Source organism: Crocuta crocuta, unplaced genomic scaffold, assembly GCF_008692635.1.
Source record: "Crocuta crocuta isolate KB4526 unplaced genomic scaffold, BGI_CrCroc_1.0 scaffold186, whole genome shotgun sequence".
Lineage (NCBI taxonomy): Eukaryota > Metazoa > Chordata > Mammalia > Carnivora > Hyaenidae > Crocuta > Crocuta crocuta.
Genome location: NW_027551569.1, coordinates 9,655,149 through 9,672,374, shown reverse-complemented (window position 1 = coordinate 9,672,374; position 17,226 = coordinate 9,655,149). Strand labels below are relative to the sequence as shown.

Sequence of the window (17,226 nt, the reverse complement as noted above, 5' to 3'; positions counted from 1 at the left end):
TGTGGACTTCCTCATCTGTGAACATCTCATGTATCAACAAGTTTAAGTTTTTTTAAAGAAATATACACTTAGTATACAGTGAATATCATTTAAAAAAAATCTTTTCTGTAAATTAATTTTGATCCTGACTTTCCATCTGGTCATAAGGCAGGTAAATTCAACCCCAGTCCTTTGGAGACTCCCCCAACCCCAAGGTTGTGGCCAGGTTTGGAGTCTTGAGCCCTGCAGCCCGTTGAGAAAAGGGCCCTGACCCCTCCTCAGGCACCTGGCCACACTGCTTCCCGGCAAGAGGTGTTATGTGCCCTCCACGTTCGCAGCTCTGCGGATGCCTTTAGTGCTCACTGCGTGGGAACCGCTGGTGGGAGGCAGGAGCCCCGAGCTAGGCTTCCGCCCCCTGGGGGCACTTAGAAGCTCTGTCCTCCTAGACCCTACTCTTGCTGGGAGCAGAGTGCCGCTTGGTGACTCACACCTTTCTCCTCTCTCCAGTTCTGGGAAGTCTTTGTTAATCTGGGGCAAGGTCCTCAACCCTCTAACTCTGTTCTCAACAGATTTAGGGTTTTGTTGTTGTTGTTTTAACAAAACTAAGAAGCACTGGCACAAACCTTCTCTTAGGCAAGGAAGCCCACATAGTGCAGCCTATTTAAATGGTAGAATATGGTAGAAGATAGGGACAGAACACAAATCTCTTTCAAAAAGGAAAGTAGTAAGTTGCAGGGTAGTAAAAAACCAAAAACCTCAACAGGCCGCCTCTATTCAGTGTTACCTTCTCTGAGACCGACCTTGTGTGTCTAAGTCTCTGTTTTTATAACTCACTGAAGAATATTTGTTAGATGCGTTGACATTTTATTGAGTGATCTAAATATCAAGCAGAATACAACTTTTTTAAAGCATTATGTAAATGTTCTAATTTTGTTTTGTCTTATTTTACCCAAGAACACTGGAACTATTTTGGGGCTGATGAGAATCTTGGTCCAGTGGCTGTGAGCATTCGGAGGGAGAAGCCAGAAGAAACGAAGGAAAATGGATCTCCATACAACTACCGAATAATTTTTAGAACCAGTGAGGTAAGTTGCAAACTAGAAAGATTGAGACTTGATTGGAGTAAGGAAAAAACAGAGTGATACCAGTAGCAAAGCAATTAAATGTAATAGCACGTAGTTACAAGTGCCTTAGAATAAACAAAGGCCCCTTTCATTCATTCTGGTGGTGATGGGGGTGGACATAATGGTTAGATTGGATCCTTCCTTTCCATCCAGCTCTGGATAGCTGCAGTAAATGAATGGGAGTTTTGATGCAGAGAAAGATACCTCAGCCAAGTGTGGCCCTCGGAAATTGGAGCTCTCAGAATTCCAAAGTGGATATTGCATATCCCGCTCAGGCGGCCGGAAAGCCCTGAGCCAGCTTGAGCCAGGGGCCTTACAGGTGAGAGAGGGTCACCCGAGTAATCTCACTCTTACAAACTGCTGTGTAGGCCACTTCTGGACCCACAAAGAGCGAAAGAGACTCTTCTTCTACTTCGCTATCGCTTGGGCCTGTCACCTAGGCCTTTTAGAGACTTAGAATGCAGACCTGTCAAACCCAGGGCTATCTAACTGCACCTGAGACGGGCTCTTGGGGCTTTTTAGGAATCTAGGCACACATAATATATGAGTTTTTATTTTAAAATGAAATTCAGGTCAGAAAAGCAAAGGAAAAATAAAATTGCTGACAAAGCAGTTTTTTTGTTGTTTTAAACCCATGAACAAGTTTGGGACAGTGCTTTGTTTTCTTTGTAAATGTGTATACAGTTGTGTCAGTTATGAATTTATTATTGCCTCCCTGCACCAAATTCACTTTAGGACTGTTGTGAGGCATTAATGCCTGATACCCCCCTGAGGTATCTAGAAAATAATGGGTTTGGAACCAGTTTAAATAGGACAGTTAACTTCATTTCCCCCATTGAATACAAAGCAAGTTTCAGGCGTTGGCTTCACTTAATAATTGTTCCTCAGCTTGAACTCGGGGGAAATTAAAAATAGGATTTTTAAAGGCACAGCCTCCATTTCTAGTGAGTTGTACGCAGTGGTCGGAGAGAATTGAAGAGCCCTCCTGCACTCGTGTACTTTCTCTCCACACCAGAGCTGATCTTTTGCTGAAGGTAAAAAAGCCCAGAGAACACAAGAGTTTTTGAAGCTGGATGTAGGTGGTTGCCCCCTTCTGGCCTCTTGGATTTCTGTGAGCCTGCTGCCTTACACGAGGTGTTTTGTCTTCCTCTTCTTACCTGTTTCCCCTCCCAAGGCCACTCCTGTTCATGTTCTTCCTTTTCTGTGTTTTTTTTAAATGCATTTAAGTGCCTCTTCTTGCTGCCGTCCCCCTTCCTTTCTGCCAGAGGCCCAGGTGTTCTAAGTGAGGGATTTCTTCTCCGTTCTGGTCCCTGGTCTCCATGCCTGTGCCCCCCGCTTGCCTTGCAGCATTCCCCGTTGGGTCCCAGCCTCTCTCTCCAGCGTCAGTCGCTGTCCTGAGTTAACGTGACTCCTCTGCCATGATTCGTGGCTCTGCCCTTCCCGCCCCTCGCTCCCTGGGCCCCAAGTGCTGGCCCTGCACCCCCATTCTTCCCTGGCCTCGCGGCTGTGTCCTGTTCCATCCAGCCCTCCCAGCGGGCCCTTCGGTCCGCTGCCTCAGTCTGTGATTGGGACATCCAAGTCACACGTTGTCTGTGGGTCACAGCACCACCGCCACTTGTTTTTATGTTCAAATTAATGTTTAGCCCACAGCTCTATTACTGAGGGTGCTCAGGCCGGAAACCTTAAAGTCACACTGGACTCTTCTCTCCTCCCTGCCTCCTGCCCCCCGTCTGGTCTGTCAGCAAACCTTGTTGACTTCGTCTTCAAAATATGCCCAGATTTCAACCCCTTCTTCCATCCCATCACCTCGGCCTGGACCAGACCACCACCATTTTTTGCTGTGAACCTTTCTTCTTGCCTCTGCTCTTAATCCCTACATCCTTTCAGCCCAGGAGGGATCCTTCCCAAGCGTAAACCGGATCTGTCATTCCTCAGTTCAGAATCCTTTAGTGGCTTCCCAGTCTCAAGAGAAAAAACCAGTCAGTGCCCTTGCTATTTTAGCCACGCTGGCTTCCTTCCCCCTGGGCCACCTCGACACCTCTGCCTCAGGGCTCGGCTGCTCCCTTTTCCTCTGCCCGGCAGTGTTCGTCCCCTGGCATGCTACTGGCTGGAGCTCTCTCACTTCCTTCTGACCTTGACTCATAAATCAAGGGGGCCTTCCCTGGCCACTGGTTCTAAAATTTTTGCTGCCACACATCCCATTTCATGCCTAATGCGAGGCTTGCTTTCTTTCACGAACATTTAATGCTATCTCACTCACTGTACTTATTATTTTGTTTGTTTTCTGTCTCTCCCACTAGAATTTAAGCCTCGTGAGGATGGGGACTATTGTCTGAGTTGTTCATGACGACATACCTAATGCCTAGAATCTCTCCCTTCCCCTCTGTCTCCTTCTTCCTTCTCTCCGCCTCTCCTTCCTTCCTCTGTCTCGTATATTTGATGGAGTGCCCCTAGCTTTCGTGGAACTTTCTCCTTTCCAATGAAAGTAATCCTTAAATGTGTTTAATGGTAATATCTTAATGAGGCTTTTCATACAAATAAACTAACAGAAGTCCTCTGATAGAACCCTCTCTAGAGATCTGTCCCTACCTGACAGGCACAGCGCTCTTTCTTCTCTCATTTCAATATAAGTCATCCGTGTACAACACAAACAGAAAAACATAAGCATATTTGTAAACCTGACAGTGTACGAAGAAAACCTTACCGCATGTGAGTGTTTTTAAGCAAAGGTGCACAGGGATCCTAAGGATTCTTGTCTTGTTTCTGGAAATCATTAACAAAACTATCAGGGATGCTAGTGATCTGGATATGAAAATGAGCCATGCGTTTTCTCCTCTGTGTTGGCTTCTGTGAGGTGAGCTGCTGCCTTTCCTGTGGTACATACAGGATTAGCCTTCCTGGTCCTGGTTTCTCAGCTGAAAATGCTTCGAGCCTCTGTGTGGCTTCAGGCTCCAGGCACACATCATCTCATGGACACAGGAGCATCGTACCTGGGTGGTTCGGTGGTTTCCCGGGATTCAAACACAGACTAATCCCAGAAATCATTCCTATCACATTAGGTGTTAAATCATGTGTGTTTTTACACATGTGTTACTTGAAAACAAGTCATTTATAAATGAAAGAAAAGCTACTAATCAAATGGATAGTACCTTGTTCTTATATGGAGAGCAAGATGTTGATCAATTTGCCTTCCGTGTCCTCCTCTCTCCTCCGCATCATGTGGCAGATGGTAGAGGGTTTACGCCCCTGGTGGTGTTTCCTTTGGCTTCCATTTCGCTGCTAGACGTGTGTCATGCCCTCTTTGCCTGCTTTCCGAGACGCATGCAGCTTCCTTCTAACCATATTGTCTGCCTGTGGCTTCTTCCTCTTGCAGCTCCTCATAAGGTGCATGTCACCCTCCCCCTTCAGACAGGGTCTGAGGTTGCCCTGGGAGCCTGATGGGCGCACACGCCTGCTGCGCCCCGCCCCCCCCTTCCCTTGCACTCTCGTCAGCTCCATGGGCCATAGCGGTGGCCCCTTCACTCCCACACCCCCTGCTTTCTTGTCTCCGTGCCTTTGCTCTCTGACATTTTACAGAATTCTCCCCAGATTTCCTGGTACCTTTTCAGTGCCACCTCTTCTGCGAGGGCCTTTTCTTATGCCCTGAGCCATGATGAGATCCATTTTCTGCCTTCAGGCTCTCTTAGGCCTCGAACTTGTTACCCTTTCCCAGTAAATACAGCCATCCGTGTATTTGCAGTTGTGTATCTCTTTCCCTCAGCCTCACACACACCACACCTGCCTATTGACACTGTCCGTTAGCTCCTGCTACCCTGCTGCAGTTCAAGGCCTTAGGTAACCGACAGGCTTCATGGAAAGGTGTTCAGTGTAATGGGGTTTTTTCTTAGGTCACAAACAGTGTTTACAGTATATTAACAGCTTGGCCACATGACACCTTTTGGGAATTGAGACCGCTTTGGGCTTCATGTTTACTCCAACAAATCATCATTACACAGGGAAACTTCTTTGCTTATGTTTATATTTTGTAATAATGGAAAACGTTTTAAGAAATAAGTAGAAATCTAGAGCAATTTCCAATGCTGTAGACTCTGCTGCTACACTAACTACAATCATTGTCTTATTGTGGTAGCATTTGGGGAATAGAAGTAGTTTATGCTTGTCCATAGTATGTTAGGAAATTTAAAACTTTACCCTTTTTGTAAATCAAAACATATAACGTCTAAATCCTGAGCCATTTATTGTTCAGATATTTCTCTGGGATATGTCCTCCTTAATTTCCTGGTTAGTGACATTTTATAAGCCATGTAAAGATCTAGATCTTGCTGAGTTCTTAAAGGAAATACTTTATTTGGCTTTTAAGTAGCTGTCCTTGGAAGGCTTGACTCTGAGTTCCTTTGGGCTTGTCTAGATCTTCTTGAAAGTGTTGGCCTAGGGGTGCCTGGGTGGCCCAGTCAGTTGAAGGCCCAACTCTTGATTTCAGCTCAGGTTAATGATCCCAGGGCCATGCTGAGCATGGAGCCTGCTTAAAACTTACTCTCTCTCTCTCCCTCTCTCTCTGTCTCTGTCTCTCTTCCTCTCCCTACCCCCCACTTTTCTTACTCTGCCCCTCTCCCCTCTTGTATATTTTCCTTCTTTCTCTATAAAAGAAACAATAGGGGTGCCTGGGTGGCTCAGTCAGCTAAGCATCCGAGTTCAGCTCAGGTCATGATCTCACGTTTCGTGGGTTCAGGCCCCACTGTGCTGACAGCTCAAAGCCTAGAGCCTGCTTGGGGTTCTGTGTTTCCCTCTCTCTCTCTGACCCTCTCCTACTCACACTCGCGCGCGCACTCTCTCTCTCTCAAAAATAAACAAACATTAAAATTTTTTTTAAAAGGAAACAAAGTGTTGGCCTTATTTTTCATATACAAAGTATCTAAACCTTTCAGAAGTCATTCCCAGCTCCTCTGGGGCGTCTGAGTCGAGGCTTCCAGAGCATTTGATGTGTTTACTCCTCTCTCACACCAGGAGAGCTCTCACTGGAGCACGTGTCTGTTTTTTAGCTCATGACACTGAGAGGTTCAGTCCTGGAGGATGCCATTCCCTCAACGGCAAAGCACTCAACAGCCAGAGGGCTGCCCCTGAAGGAAGTGCTGGAGCATGTGATTCCTGAGCTCAATGTCCAGTGCCTGCGGTTGGCCTTCAACACTCCCAAAGTCACAGAGCAGCTCATGAAACTGGATGAACAAGGGGTAAGTTTGGCTTCCAGGGGAAGACATTCTTGTTGCTCAGCTTTCCCTCTAGGTGTCCTGAATACAGACCTTAAGATTTCTTTTTTGACTGGGAAAATGGATAGCATTATTGCAGAGGATGGCCTCTTTGCAGTTACTCATTTTCTTGTTTCCTGACTCTCTGAACTCTGAACATGCCTCATCTGATGAAATTTTCTGTGTCAGAATTGATAAATAATGGTTCTTAAACTGTGTACAACTCTCTTAGTATAAAATCTTCCATCAGTGCAGTGAATTTTTCAGGGAATCTAGGAATAGGTAGTAGCAATAAGAGTATTATAGTCACCAGGCTCTGTTTTAAGTGTCTTAAATATGTTATCCCATTTTAATCTCCCAACCCTATGAGAATGGCACCAGTACTGTCTCCATTTTGAAGATGAGGCATCTGAGGCATAGGGAGATTGAATAGTAGGCCCAAGTTCACACAGTTCCTAAGTTCAAAGCCTGTACTGTTATCCAGTGTACACACTATCCACTATCCACAGTACAGCTGTTCTTAAAAGCTTCAGTTTTTAAAGTCTGTTTATACCACCAAAGATGTATTCTAGCCAAGATTTCTATACAAAATTGTAAAAAAAATTGTGTCCCAATTAGTAACAAAATGAAAATGCTTAGGATTTTCTTACGTCTGTACTTAATGTGTGGCCATTTGGTCAAGATTCAGATGGATGACAGGACAGTCCATACAGAGGCTGCAAAAGGGTAGAGAATGAAAAATTAGGATCTCACATATCCGCTAACCAGGGACCGTGCCCATATCTGCTTGGAAGAATTTGAGCATCTGGGCTAGTTTTGTTAGATGTTGTATTTATATACTCTCTTTCTCTGAACATCCTTGAACCATTTTAGCCATACTACATCCTGGCAGTATGAGTGATAATAGCTTTACTATTGCATTAGAAAAAAAAAAGGCAACCCTCCAAACATAAAATTGGTCCATTTATTGAATGCCATTTTATGAACTAATTTTGATGGTATCTCCTTAAGTAACCACAAATTCCAACGTTATTAAAATGAATGGGACTTTAAAAAATCTGTTCCAGGGTATATTCTTTTAATTCAGCCACTAGGGATATATTAGGAACCAGTGGTTGGACACAACTTTTCTCATCATTACTCTCTCTGTGTATTCATTGCACTTGTCAGAAAGCCCGGGTGATGTCTGTGCTGTGCATGGGCCTCCGGTAGGCCATGCCTATCCTTGTTGGTAACATGGACACAAGGGAGCACTTTGAATGTGTCAGAAGACTGCTGGTGCACGAATGAGCTTAACTATTTGGGGGGCTGTTTGTCTTCCAGTAAATGTTCTGAACATTCAGTCTAACAAAGGAGGAAAAGAGAAAAATGAGGATTAGGCTCCACTGAATGGATTTGGTCTTTGCAGTGACCATGTTTTTCAAGGAGAATACATTTGATTTTTTTTTTAATGTTTGTTTATTCTTGAGAGAGAGAAAGCATGAGCAGGGGAGGGGCAGAGAGAGACAGAAACACAGAATCTGAAGCAGGCTCCAGGCTCTGAGCTGTCAGGACAGAGCCCAGTGCTGGGCTAGAACTCACAAACTGTGGGATCATGACCTAAGCAAAAGTCGGACACTTAATCAGCTGAGCTACCAGGCATCCCAAGGAGAATCTCATTTAGACACTGATAATATCATCATTATTTTGAACATAGAAATTGAACATTCTAAATCCTACATTAGAATAGGTTACTTTATAGAAGGAAGGTATTTGCTGCCACTTTCCCCTTTGTGGATGCCCCAGTTGTAGACCTCTTGGTGGGACCGCTAGCCCATTTTATGCCCTCTCTTAGTGATGGATGATTTCTAGTCACATCAATACAGAAAAGATAAGACCACTGTATAGTGAGTTAATTTAAAGCTAAATTGATTTAATTCATAAAACTGTCCATTCTAAAATTAGGGCTGCTTATGCTTAGGGGGTATTAAAATTATCCTTTCCTTCATAAATTATTGATGATGATGTATGTTGTTTTCTGTAATGCCTTTCCTCTGCAAAATTAAAATTTGGCAACCGATGGACATCTCCCCAGTTTTTTTGGGGGGGGAAATTTCACTAGGCAGTAGAACCTAAAAGTTTAAAGCCTGATATTCCATATAAGCAATTCTAAATCTGAGCTAAGGGGCACATCCCCCCTTAGCCTCTGTCTTTTCATTTATGTCTCCATAGGATTCAAAGCCAGAATTGTGCTGATAAAAAGCACATGGCACACATACTTAGGCGTTTAGTCTGGGGAATCCTTTTTTTTGGTAGGAAATCTCATTAATGCCTTGGAATCATTTTAAGAAAATGACTATTTTGGTGCCTTGTATATATACAGATTTCTTAAAAGAAATGCATGTAAGTGCAGTAGATTATGCATTTGAATCATTGGAAAACATTTTCCATTTCCATCTATGTCATCATTTTAATAAATTTTATGCTTTGCACATCCTTACATTTAAAAAGATCCGTAGAGTGATACCAAAAAATTAGACTCACTGAAAAGAACTTTCAGATCTCCCTTTAAGTTTTATTTAAATGATTCCTTTAGTAGCTTTTTCCCTCTAAACAGTTTACATAATTATGCTTGGAAAAAGAAAACACTGTTTGCTTGCTTCATTGTGGCATTTTGCCTTTCAGATCTCTGGTGCTTTATTTTCTCATTTTACCACTTTTAAAAGCTGAAATGAATAGAAGAGCAAATTAAAACTACATCTATAATATGTAAAAGAAAGCATTTCACAAAAACATAAAAATGTGTTTTTCATTTGACTAGTCTCTGATATGTTTGCAGGAACTGACGTAGGCATTTTAATTCCTGAAGTTTTAGAAAATGAATATATGCTTATCCCAGTTATGTGTGTGGCTTACCCAAGCTTTCACCCTCTCCTCCCTGATACTTTTCTGGGCCTTTCACTGTTCATTGATGTCCATTTCCATCATCCTGTACAGGACAGTAACCTACCAGTGATTTCACACTGTCACGCATTTGAAACAGTTTGTGACTCAGAAAATCTGGATCAACTCTAGATTTAGTTTATCCATCATGGTTCTAGATCTTCACTTATTAGATAAATGAGAGCATCACTTATGATAAAATCAAACTAGATCAGCGGTATCTTTACTTATTACACATTTGTAAGCACTTTTACCACATTGCCTGACTTCCTCCTCCTGCCACCCTGCACAGAGGTTCTAATTATTGGCCTGTTTTATGGTTCAGAAGATGGAGAATTTCAGAAGTTCTTAGTGCTGTTTTCCCTTAGCAGTCTTGAACACTGGGTACACACATTTGCATAATCCTACCTTTTGTTTGTAAGATTTGCAAGTTGGTATATTTTTTCATGGCTTGAATTATTTTGATCCTCAAAACTATGCTCTAAAATATCAGGAATTTCATGATCTATCCAAGCCGACTTTTTAATAATATAGCTAATAGTTACTTATGCATTTGCCCTATCAGTGCCATTTTTCTTCATCAGTCATCTAAAAGACTGTGCAAGGGGACTGAAAAGCCACCAAGCTAGGCACATGGAGCACTGAAGAACTCTTAGTTGTGGTTGATAATGATTAAATAAATAAATAAATAAATAAATAAATAAATAAATAAATAACGTGTTAGTAGCCCTTTACATGCGCTCTCTCATTTAACATTTGCAGGCGTCCCATGAGAGAGCTGCTATCATAGGCAGTATAATAGGTTATGCTTACTGTCATAAGTAAGCACAACTGTTTCAAATCTAATAAATGCTTATTGAGTAATCACTCTTTGTGGATTGTTAAAAGCTATGGAGAATGAATAGGCTAGTAAGACACAGTCCTTCCCCATGAAGGAGACAAGGTCATCAATTACTATAATGAAAGTCAGGTTTAATATAAAGAGTACAATAAGAGAATTGCAAACAAAGAGCAATAGAGGTTCAATCCAACAGGGCTGAGTCATGATTAGCTAGGCCCATTTCCAAGATGGGCCAGAGAACAGGCAGTGTAGTGGTCTAGATTCAGAACAATAAGAGCAAAACACAGAAGGATGAAAGCGCAGTGTGGTTATGGCAGCAAGCAGTCTTGCTGAGCAGGAGTGTAAGGCACATGTAAGAGAGTAAATAAAAACAGGTATTTTCTATTGAGCAGTGACCAAGCTAGGTACCCTGTGAAGCAGCTGACGTGAATTACTTCAGTGACTCCTCTGGATGTTTTGATGTCAGTGCTAGTATTGTTCTTATTTTACAGACAAGGACACTGAGGCACAAAGATGCTGCAAGAGCACACCCATCACAATTAGGATCTGGTGGAGGCAGGTTTTAAGTCCAGGCATTCAGACTCCACAGCCTACGTTCTTACCCAGTGCGCTAAACCCCCGATCCTCCTTTTCCCTCCCCTTGAGTGGGAGAAGAAACTAGAAAGATGGCTCTAAGTATTATTGCTGCTGGCTTCAGTGCCCAATATTAAGTATAACATATTAAAGTACAGCTGCCAGTTTGCAGCAGAGAAAATTGGCAATCCTGTTTTCATTAGGAAATGTCACGTTTCATGTATGTGGTAGTGGTTTTACCTAAATGAATATCTCCACTGTTTTTCTAGGTAATTATTAACAATGGCAGAGAACTGAAAATATTTATTGGTTTTCTGTTCCTTAAAGACTTACCCTTCAAGCTACTGAAGTTGAAGGGGAAAGGTGATCATCTCTAATTAGGTTTGCAATATTTATTTGAAGAATAAATGTTAAGAAAAGAAGCGATGTTTATTTGATCATGAATAGCACGGATTCTTTGATTAAGGACATGGATGAAATCCGCTGCTCCAACGGTAGGATTCTGTGATTAACACAGCTGATAGCAGTAGCATTTGGAAGACAGTTGGCTGTGGATCCACCCCGGTTTGCAGTGATGGAGTTCAGCATGGCAGAGACATGAGTGAGGATTCTTTGGTTCACTGTCCAAAAAGACAGACTAATTGAGTGCAGATATTTCAGTCATAACTTTAAATTGTGGATTGTGTTTTAAATTCAGCTTTAAAATAAAAATTTAAACTAGTTTTCTTTCCCATGGGAATTAACTAGCTAATATCTTCAAATGGTGCCAAAATCCAATTGTTTTTACTTTAAGGGATCTCATTTCTACCTTGTTCTGACTCCACCCCTCTCTTTTCCTACATAGTTACCAGTTTCATCCATCTCTTATATGTTCCTTTGTCTCATCAAATATGCATCTAGAGTCTTGTTTCTCCCTTAGACAGAATACAACATGCTCTGGACATTTTCTTTTTCTCACTGAGTAATGTGTCTTGGAGCTCCTTCTACGTCAGTATATAGAAAGCTTTCCCACTGTTGCTATGGCTGCATAGTATTCTATTTGTTGCTATACCATAATTTATTTTATGTGTTTCCCTATTGATGGACATTTGGATTGATTGCAGGCTTTTCCTGTTACAAACAATGCTGTAATGAAGAGCCTTTTTCTATATAACAAATTCGTCTTAATGTCAAATCAATTTAATACCTAATATGAAGATTTTTATTTTTATGAGAAATTTTGCACAACATTAGAGAAGATGCTTACGTGTGTGTATAGAGCATGTTATTGCCAAAGATAAAAATAGATCAGAATGTGCACATATATAAATAATTTTGACAGCATCGCAGTCAGATTTTTAAAATAACTTTCCTACCCAGTATCCATTTCATTTCTTAAAAGTGATTTTATTTTTGTTAAGTGATTTCCAATGAGGATATATTTTCTAACACCATATTTTGCTCACAACACTGAATTTTTCTAGTCTCTTCGACATTCTTTTTAGGGGCCAGTACTTACTTAAAAAAGAAAGTTTGTAGTTTTGCATCTTGAAATATGGGGTATATCTATTTTTTCCCTATTCTTTTTTTTTTTTTAATTTTTTAATGTTTTATTTATTTCTAGGAGAGAGAGAGAGACAGTGTGAGCAGGGGAGGGTCAGAGAGAGAGGGAATCACAGACTGAAACAGGCTCCAGGCTCCGAGCCGGCAGTCAGCACAGAGCCCGACGCGGGGCCCGAACCCACGAACCGCGAGATCATGACCTAAGCGAAAGTCGGACGCTTAACCGACTAAGCCACCCAGGCGCCCCTATTTTTTCCCTATTCTTCTTGTTAAGTACAGCTAAAAGCCTTGTGCATTGTAGAAGTAAACATAAAATGAATCTCCTGGGTGGAGAGGAGGCAGACTGGCTAAGGACCGTGGGATTTGAGAAACTACACAGTGGTCATTTGTGATAAAAATGAGAATAGAGGGGAACTTGCTCAATTTAATGAAAAACATCTACAGGAAATCTACAGCTTATATCCTCCTTAATGATGAAAGACTTGGTGTTAACATGGCAAGGATATACATTGTCACCATTGCTATTCGACATGATGCTGGAAGTTTTGGTCAGCACAATAAGGCAAGAAGAGGAAATAAAAGATGTTAGATAAAGGAAAGAAAAAAAATAAAACTTTCCCTATTTCAGGTGGCATGATAGGCTATGTATAAAGCCCCAAAAAAGCTACAAAAACTTCGCAGAACTACAAGGTATGTTCCGCAGGGTTGTAGGATTCAATATCAACTCGCAACAGTCAATTTCTTATCTTTGTTATTTCTGTGAATTGTAGGACAGTTGACACACAGTGTTACATTAGCTTCAGTGTACATTATATGTGCATTATAGTGATGCAGCAAGTCTGTGCTCAGTTCACCACAAGTGTAGCTACCTACCATCAGTCATCATACAACATTGTTACAGTACTATTAACTATATTCCTTATGGTGTATCTTTCATTCCCATGACTTACTCATTTCATAACTGGAAGCCTCCCATTACGTATCACCTAGGTTGTCCTTTCCACCCACCTACCCAGTCTGGCAACCACCAGTTCGTTCTCTGTATTTATAGGTTTGTTTCTTCTTTGTTTGTTTTAGATATCACATGTAAACAAAATTGTATATATTTGTCTTCCCTTTTATTTCACTTAACATGATACCCTCTGGGTCCATCTGTGTTGTCACAAATAACGAGATCTCATTCCTTTTTATGGCAGAGTAATATCCCATTGTACGTATATATCACATCTTTATCCATTCATCTATTGATGGGCACTTAGGTTGCTTCTATGTCTTAGCTGTTGGAAATAATGCTATAATAATCATTGGAGTTCATTTATCTTTTTGAATTTGTATTTTCATTTTCTTTGGGTAAATACCCAGTAGTGGAAATACTGGATCATATGGTATTTCTATTTTTCATGTTTTGAGGAACCTCCGTACTGTTTCCCACAGGGGCTGCCCCAATTTACATTCCCACCAACAGTGCACAGGAGTTCCTTTTTCTCCACATCCTCACCCACACTTACTATTTCTCGTTTCTTATTTTGCCATTCTGACACATAATAAAGTAATATCTATTGTGGTTTCGATTTGCATTTCCCTGATAATTAGTGACTTAGGCATCTTTTCATGTGTCTCTTGGCATCTGTATATCTTCTTTGGAAAAATGTCTGTTCAGGTTATCTACCCATAATCAAGCCCAGATTACTTTTTTGGGGTCATTTTTTGTTTGGTGCTGAGTTGAATACATTCTATGTATATTTCAGATATTAACCCTTCATCAGTTGTATCATTTGCAAATATCTTATATTTAGTAGGTTGCCTTTTCCTTTTGTTGATGGTTTCCTTTTTGTGAGCAAAACCTTTTTGCTTTGGTGTAGTTCTTAATTTGATTTATTTTAATGAACATGTGGAAGCTAAAATTAAAATACAATATCATTTATAATCCCATAATAAAAAATGAAATGTTTGGATATATCTAACAAAACATGTATAGGACTCGTGTGCTAAAAATTATAAAACACTGATGAAAGAAACCAAAGAAGACGCAAATAAACAGAGAGATATACTATGTTCATGGATTGAAAGAGTCAAGATTTTAATGATGTCAGTTTTGTCCTGATTGATCTACAGTTAACACGATATCAAAATACCTGCAAGATATTTTGTAATTGAAGATAAGATTATTCTGAAATTACATGGAAAGGCAAAAGTCCTAGAATAATTAAAACAATTTTGGAAAAGTAGAATGAAGTGAGAGAAATCATTCTATCTGATTTCAAGATTTATTATGTGACTACATTAATCAAAACTGTGTTTTATTATTGTGAGAACAGACTCATGGATCAATGGAACAGGGTAAAGAAACTAGAAATAGCATCCATCCCCACATACGTCTATGTGATTTTGACAAAGGTGTAACAACAGGTCGATTTAGGAAGGATAGGCTTTTCAAACAAAGGTGCTGGGACAATTAAATGTCCATAGACAAAATAATGATGTTGACCTATATATTATATCTTGTACAGAAATTTATTCACATGGGTCATTGATTAAAATGTAAAGCTATACAAATTTTGACAGTAACATAGGAAAAACTTTTTGGCATCTAGGACCTGGTAAAGAGTTATGGAACATAACACCAAAAACTTGATCCATAAAAGAAATAACTGAGAAAATAGTATTCATCAAAATTAACAGTATCACACAGTGCTTTTTTCCTTAGACATTGACTGTTTTATGAGTAGTTGGGACCTAAGTTCAGCATAAAATTTCAGATAAAAGATGACAAATTAGCCTTGATTTCATGAGGGCTACAGAAATAAAAAACAGAGTTCAGGGATCACTGAATCTTTAAAACAATCAAATTGAAATTCTGGGATGGAAAAACATAGGCAAAAGTTAAAATTTAAATAGATGTGTTTAAGAACATATTAGAGCAGGAGAGAAAATTGATGACTTGGTAAGTTATCAGGAAATTGTTTCTCTTTTTATTTTCCTTTTTCTCTNGCTCAGGTCATGATCTCACAGTCCATGAGTTCGAGCCCCGCATCAGGCTTTCTGCTGACAGATCAGAGCCTGGAGCCTGCTTGGGATTCTGTGTCTCGTTCTCTCTTCCCCTCCCCCGCTTGTACTCTGTCTCTCTCTCTCTCTCTCTCTCTGTCTCTCTCACAAATAAATAAGCTTTTAAAAAAAATTTATAGTTAAGTGTCTTTCTTGGTTTCTCTCTCTCTCTCTTTCCCTTTGTTCATTTGTTTCGTTTCTTAGATTCCAAATATGAGTGAGATCATGTATTTGTCTTTCTCTGACTGACTTATTTCACTTAGCATTATATTCTCTAGATCCATCCATGTTGTAAATAGTAAGATTTCATTCTTTCATTCTATAGCTGTATAATACTTTGTGCGTGTGTGGGTGTGTGTACGTGCACACACGTGTGTATGTATACACATACCCTACATCTTTATCCATTCATCCGGGGATGGGCATTTGGACTGCTCCCATAGTTTGGCTATGTAAATAATGTTGCAATAAACCTAGGGGTGCAGTTACCAGAATAGTTTTAACTGAAGAATGGAGACAAAAAATATGAGAAATACAGAAAAGTACCTAAAGCACATTGGGCCAGAGTGAAATATTGTAATGGAATTCCCAGGAGGAAACCAAGTAAAGCATTATTTAGGGGACAGAGTCAGTATTTGAAGAAATACTGATAGAAAGATTTCCAGAACTGATGAAAGACAATGAATTAAGATGGATTTGTAAAGCTCTGCCTGCCCTAAGCAAGATGAGTACAAAGAAAATTAGGCATACGTCCATCAGAATCAAAATTTCTGAACATAGAAGAAAAAGAGAAAAAAAGAAAAAAAATCTTAAACAGCCAGAAGGAAAAAAACACCTTCAAAGAAGAATAGGACAATTAGCTGTTAAAATCAACCATTTGTTGAGCTGTGAAGCATAAAGAAAAGGTAGAAGCCACTGGAAGTTTCTAGAGTGCCAAAAGAGTAACTCTCACTATGAATTTTCCCCAAGAAAAATGTTCTTTAAAGATGTAGGCAAAACTAATTTATAGTGGGGAGAAAAGCAGTCATCTCAGTTAGTTGATGCAGGGATGGGCTGCAAACAAGAACCAGGGAACTTGGAGATGATGGAAACAATTTTATATTTTGTTCATGGTACAGATGTATTAGAACTCATTAAATCAAATGGATGCAGTTTATTATTCAGAAATTATATACCAATGAAGCTGACAAAAACTCAAGGGCAGATTTCTGCTTCCAGCCAGGATTAAGAAAGAGGGACTGGATTTACCTTCCCATCCTAAACAACTTTATAAAAAGTAGGCAAAACAGTGAAACAGCGGTTTTTATGACATTGGGCCTTAGGCAGCAAAGGACAGTGATCTCTGGGAGGTGGGACATAAATTAAGGGAAGGGTCAGGTCACTCCAGCTTTCTGCCTGAAGCAATTGCAGACTGAGGCACAGGGAGGAGCATGTGAGGGGAGCCCCCGAGTCTCCCTGAGGGGAGGCTTACAGGGGAGGCCAGGAGGGATAAGCACATGCATTTGAGCAAACTCCTGGAGGAGCAGTGAGACCTACCCTCCAGGTTTAGGGAGGCAAATCATCAGCCTCCCCACAAAGCTGAGGACCGTTTCTGTACCCAGCAGGCAGACAAGAGAGCCTCAGAGTTCACATGGCGGGGTTCACGAGTGTCTTGGAATAGTTTTGCCTCAGTAGTGAGTGGGGCAAAATTATCCTCGGATTAAACACTGCTGTGGTGCCACCTAACAGTTTAATAAAAAGCAAGCTCTGTAGGGATCAGACTGTTCCCAGATACCTGTGTCCCAGAGCAGTGCTCAAGCTTCCTCAGGGCTTCCCAGCTTACACTCTGAGAACTGCCTCACAGTGAAGGAAGTACCTCATAGTGATGGTCTTAAATTTCTGGACTAAGTCAGACGCTATAAAGTTTTGTAAGAATTTAAGAACTGGGTTCTTCTCATGCTCTTCCCCCCCCCCCCCC

General features: G+C 40.8%; 1 protein-coding gene across 6 annotated transcripts in view; it reads left to right on the top strand.

Moving 5' to 3' along the window:
- SIPA1L1 (signal induced proliferation associated 1 like 1) overlaps nucleotides 1-17,226 on the top strand; it is a 354,681-nt gene that overhangs the window by 236,336 nt on the left and 101,119 nt on the right. For all 6 annotated transcript variants that reach the window (XM_077750694.1, XM_077750699.1, XM_077750698.1 and 3 more), the window contains 2 exons: nucleotides 934-1,064; nucleotides 6,143-6,331. In XM_077750694.1, coding sequence (XP_077606820.1) covers nucleotides 934-1,064; nucleotides 6,143-6,331 — 320 coding nt within the window. The remainder of the gene's footprint in view (nucleotides 1-933; nucleotides 1,065-6,142; nucleotides 6,332-17,226) is intronic.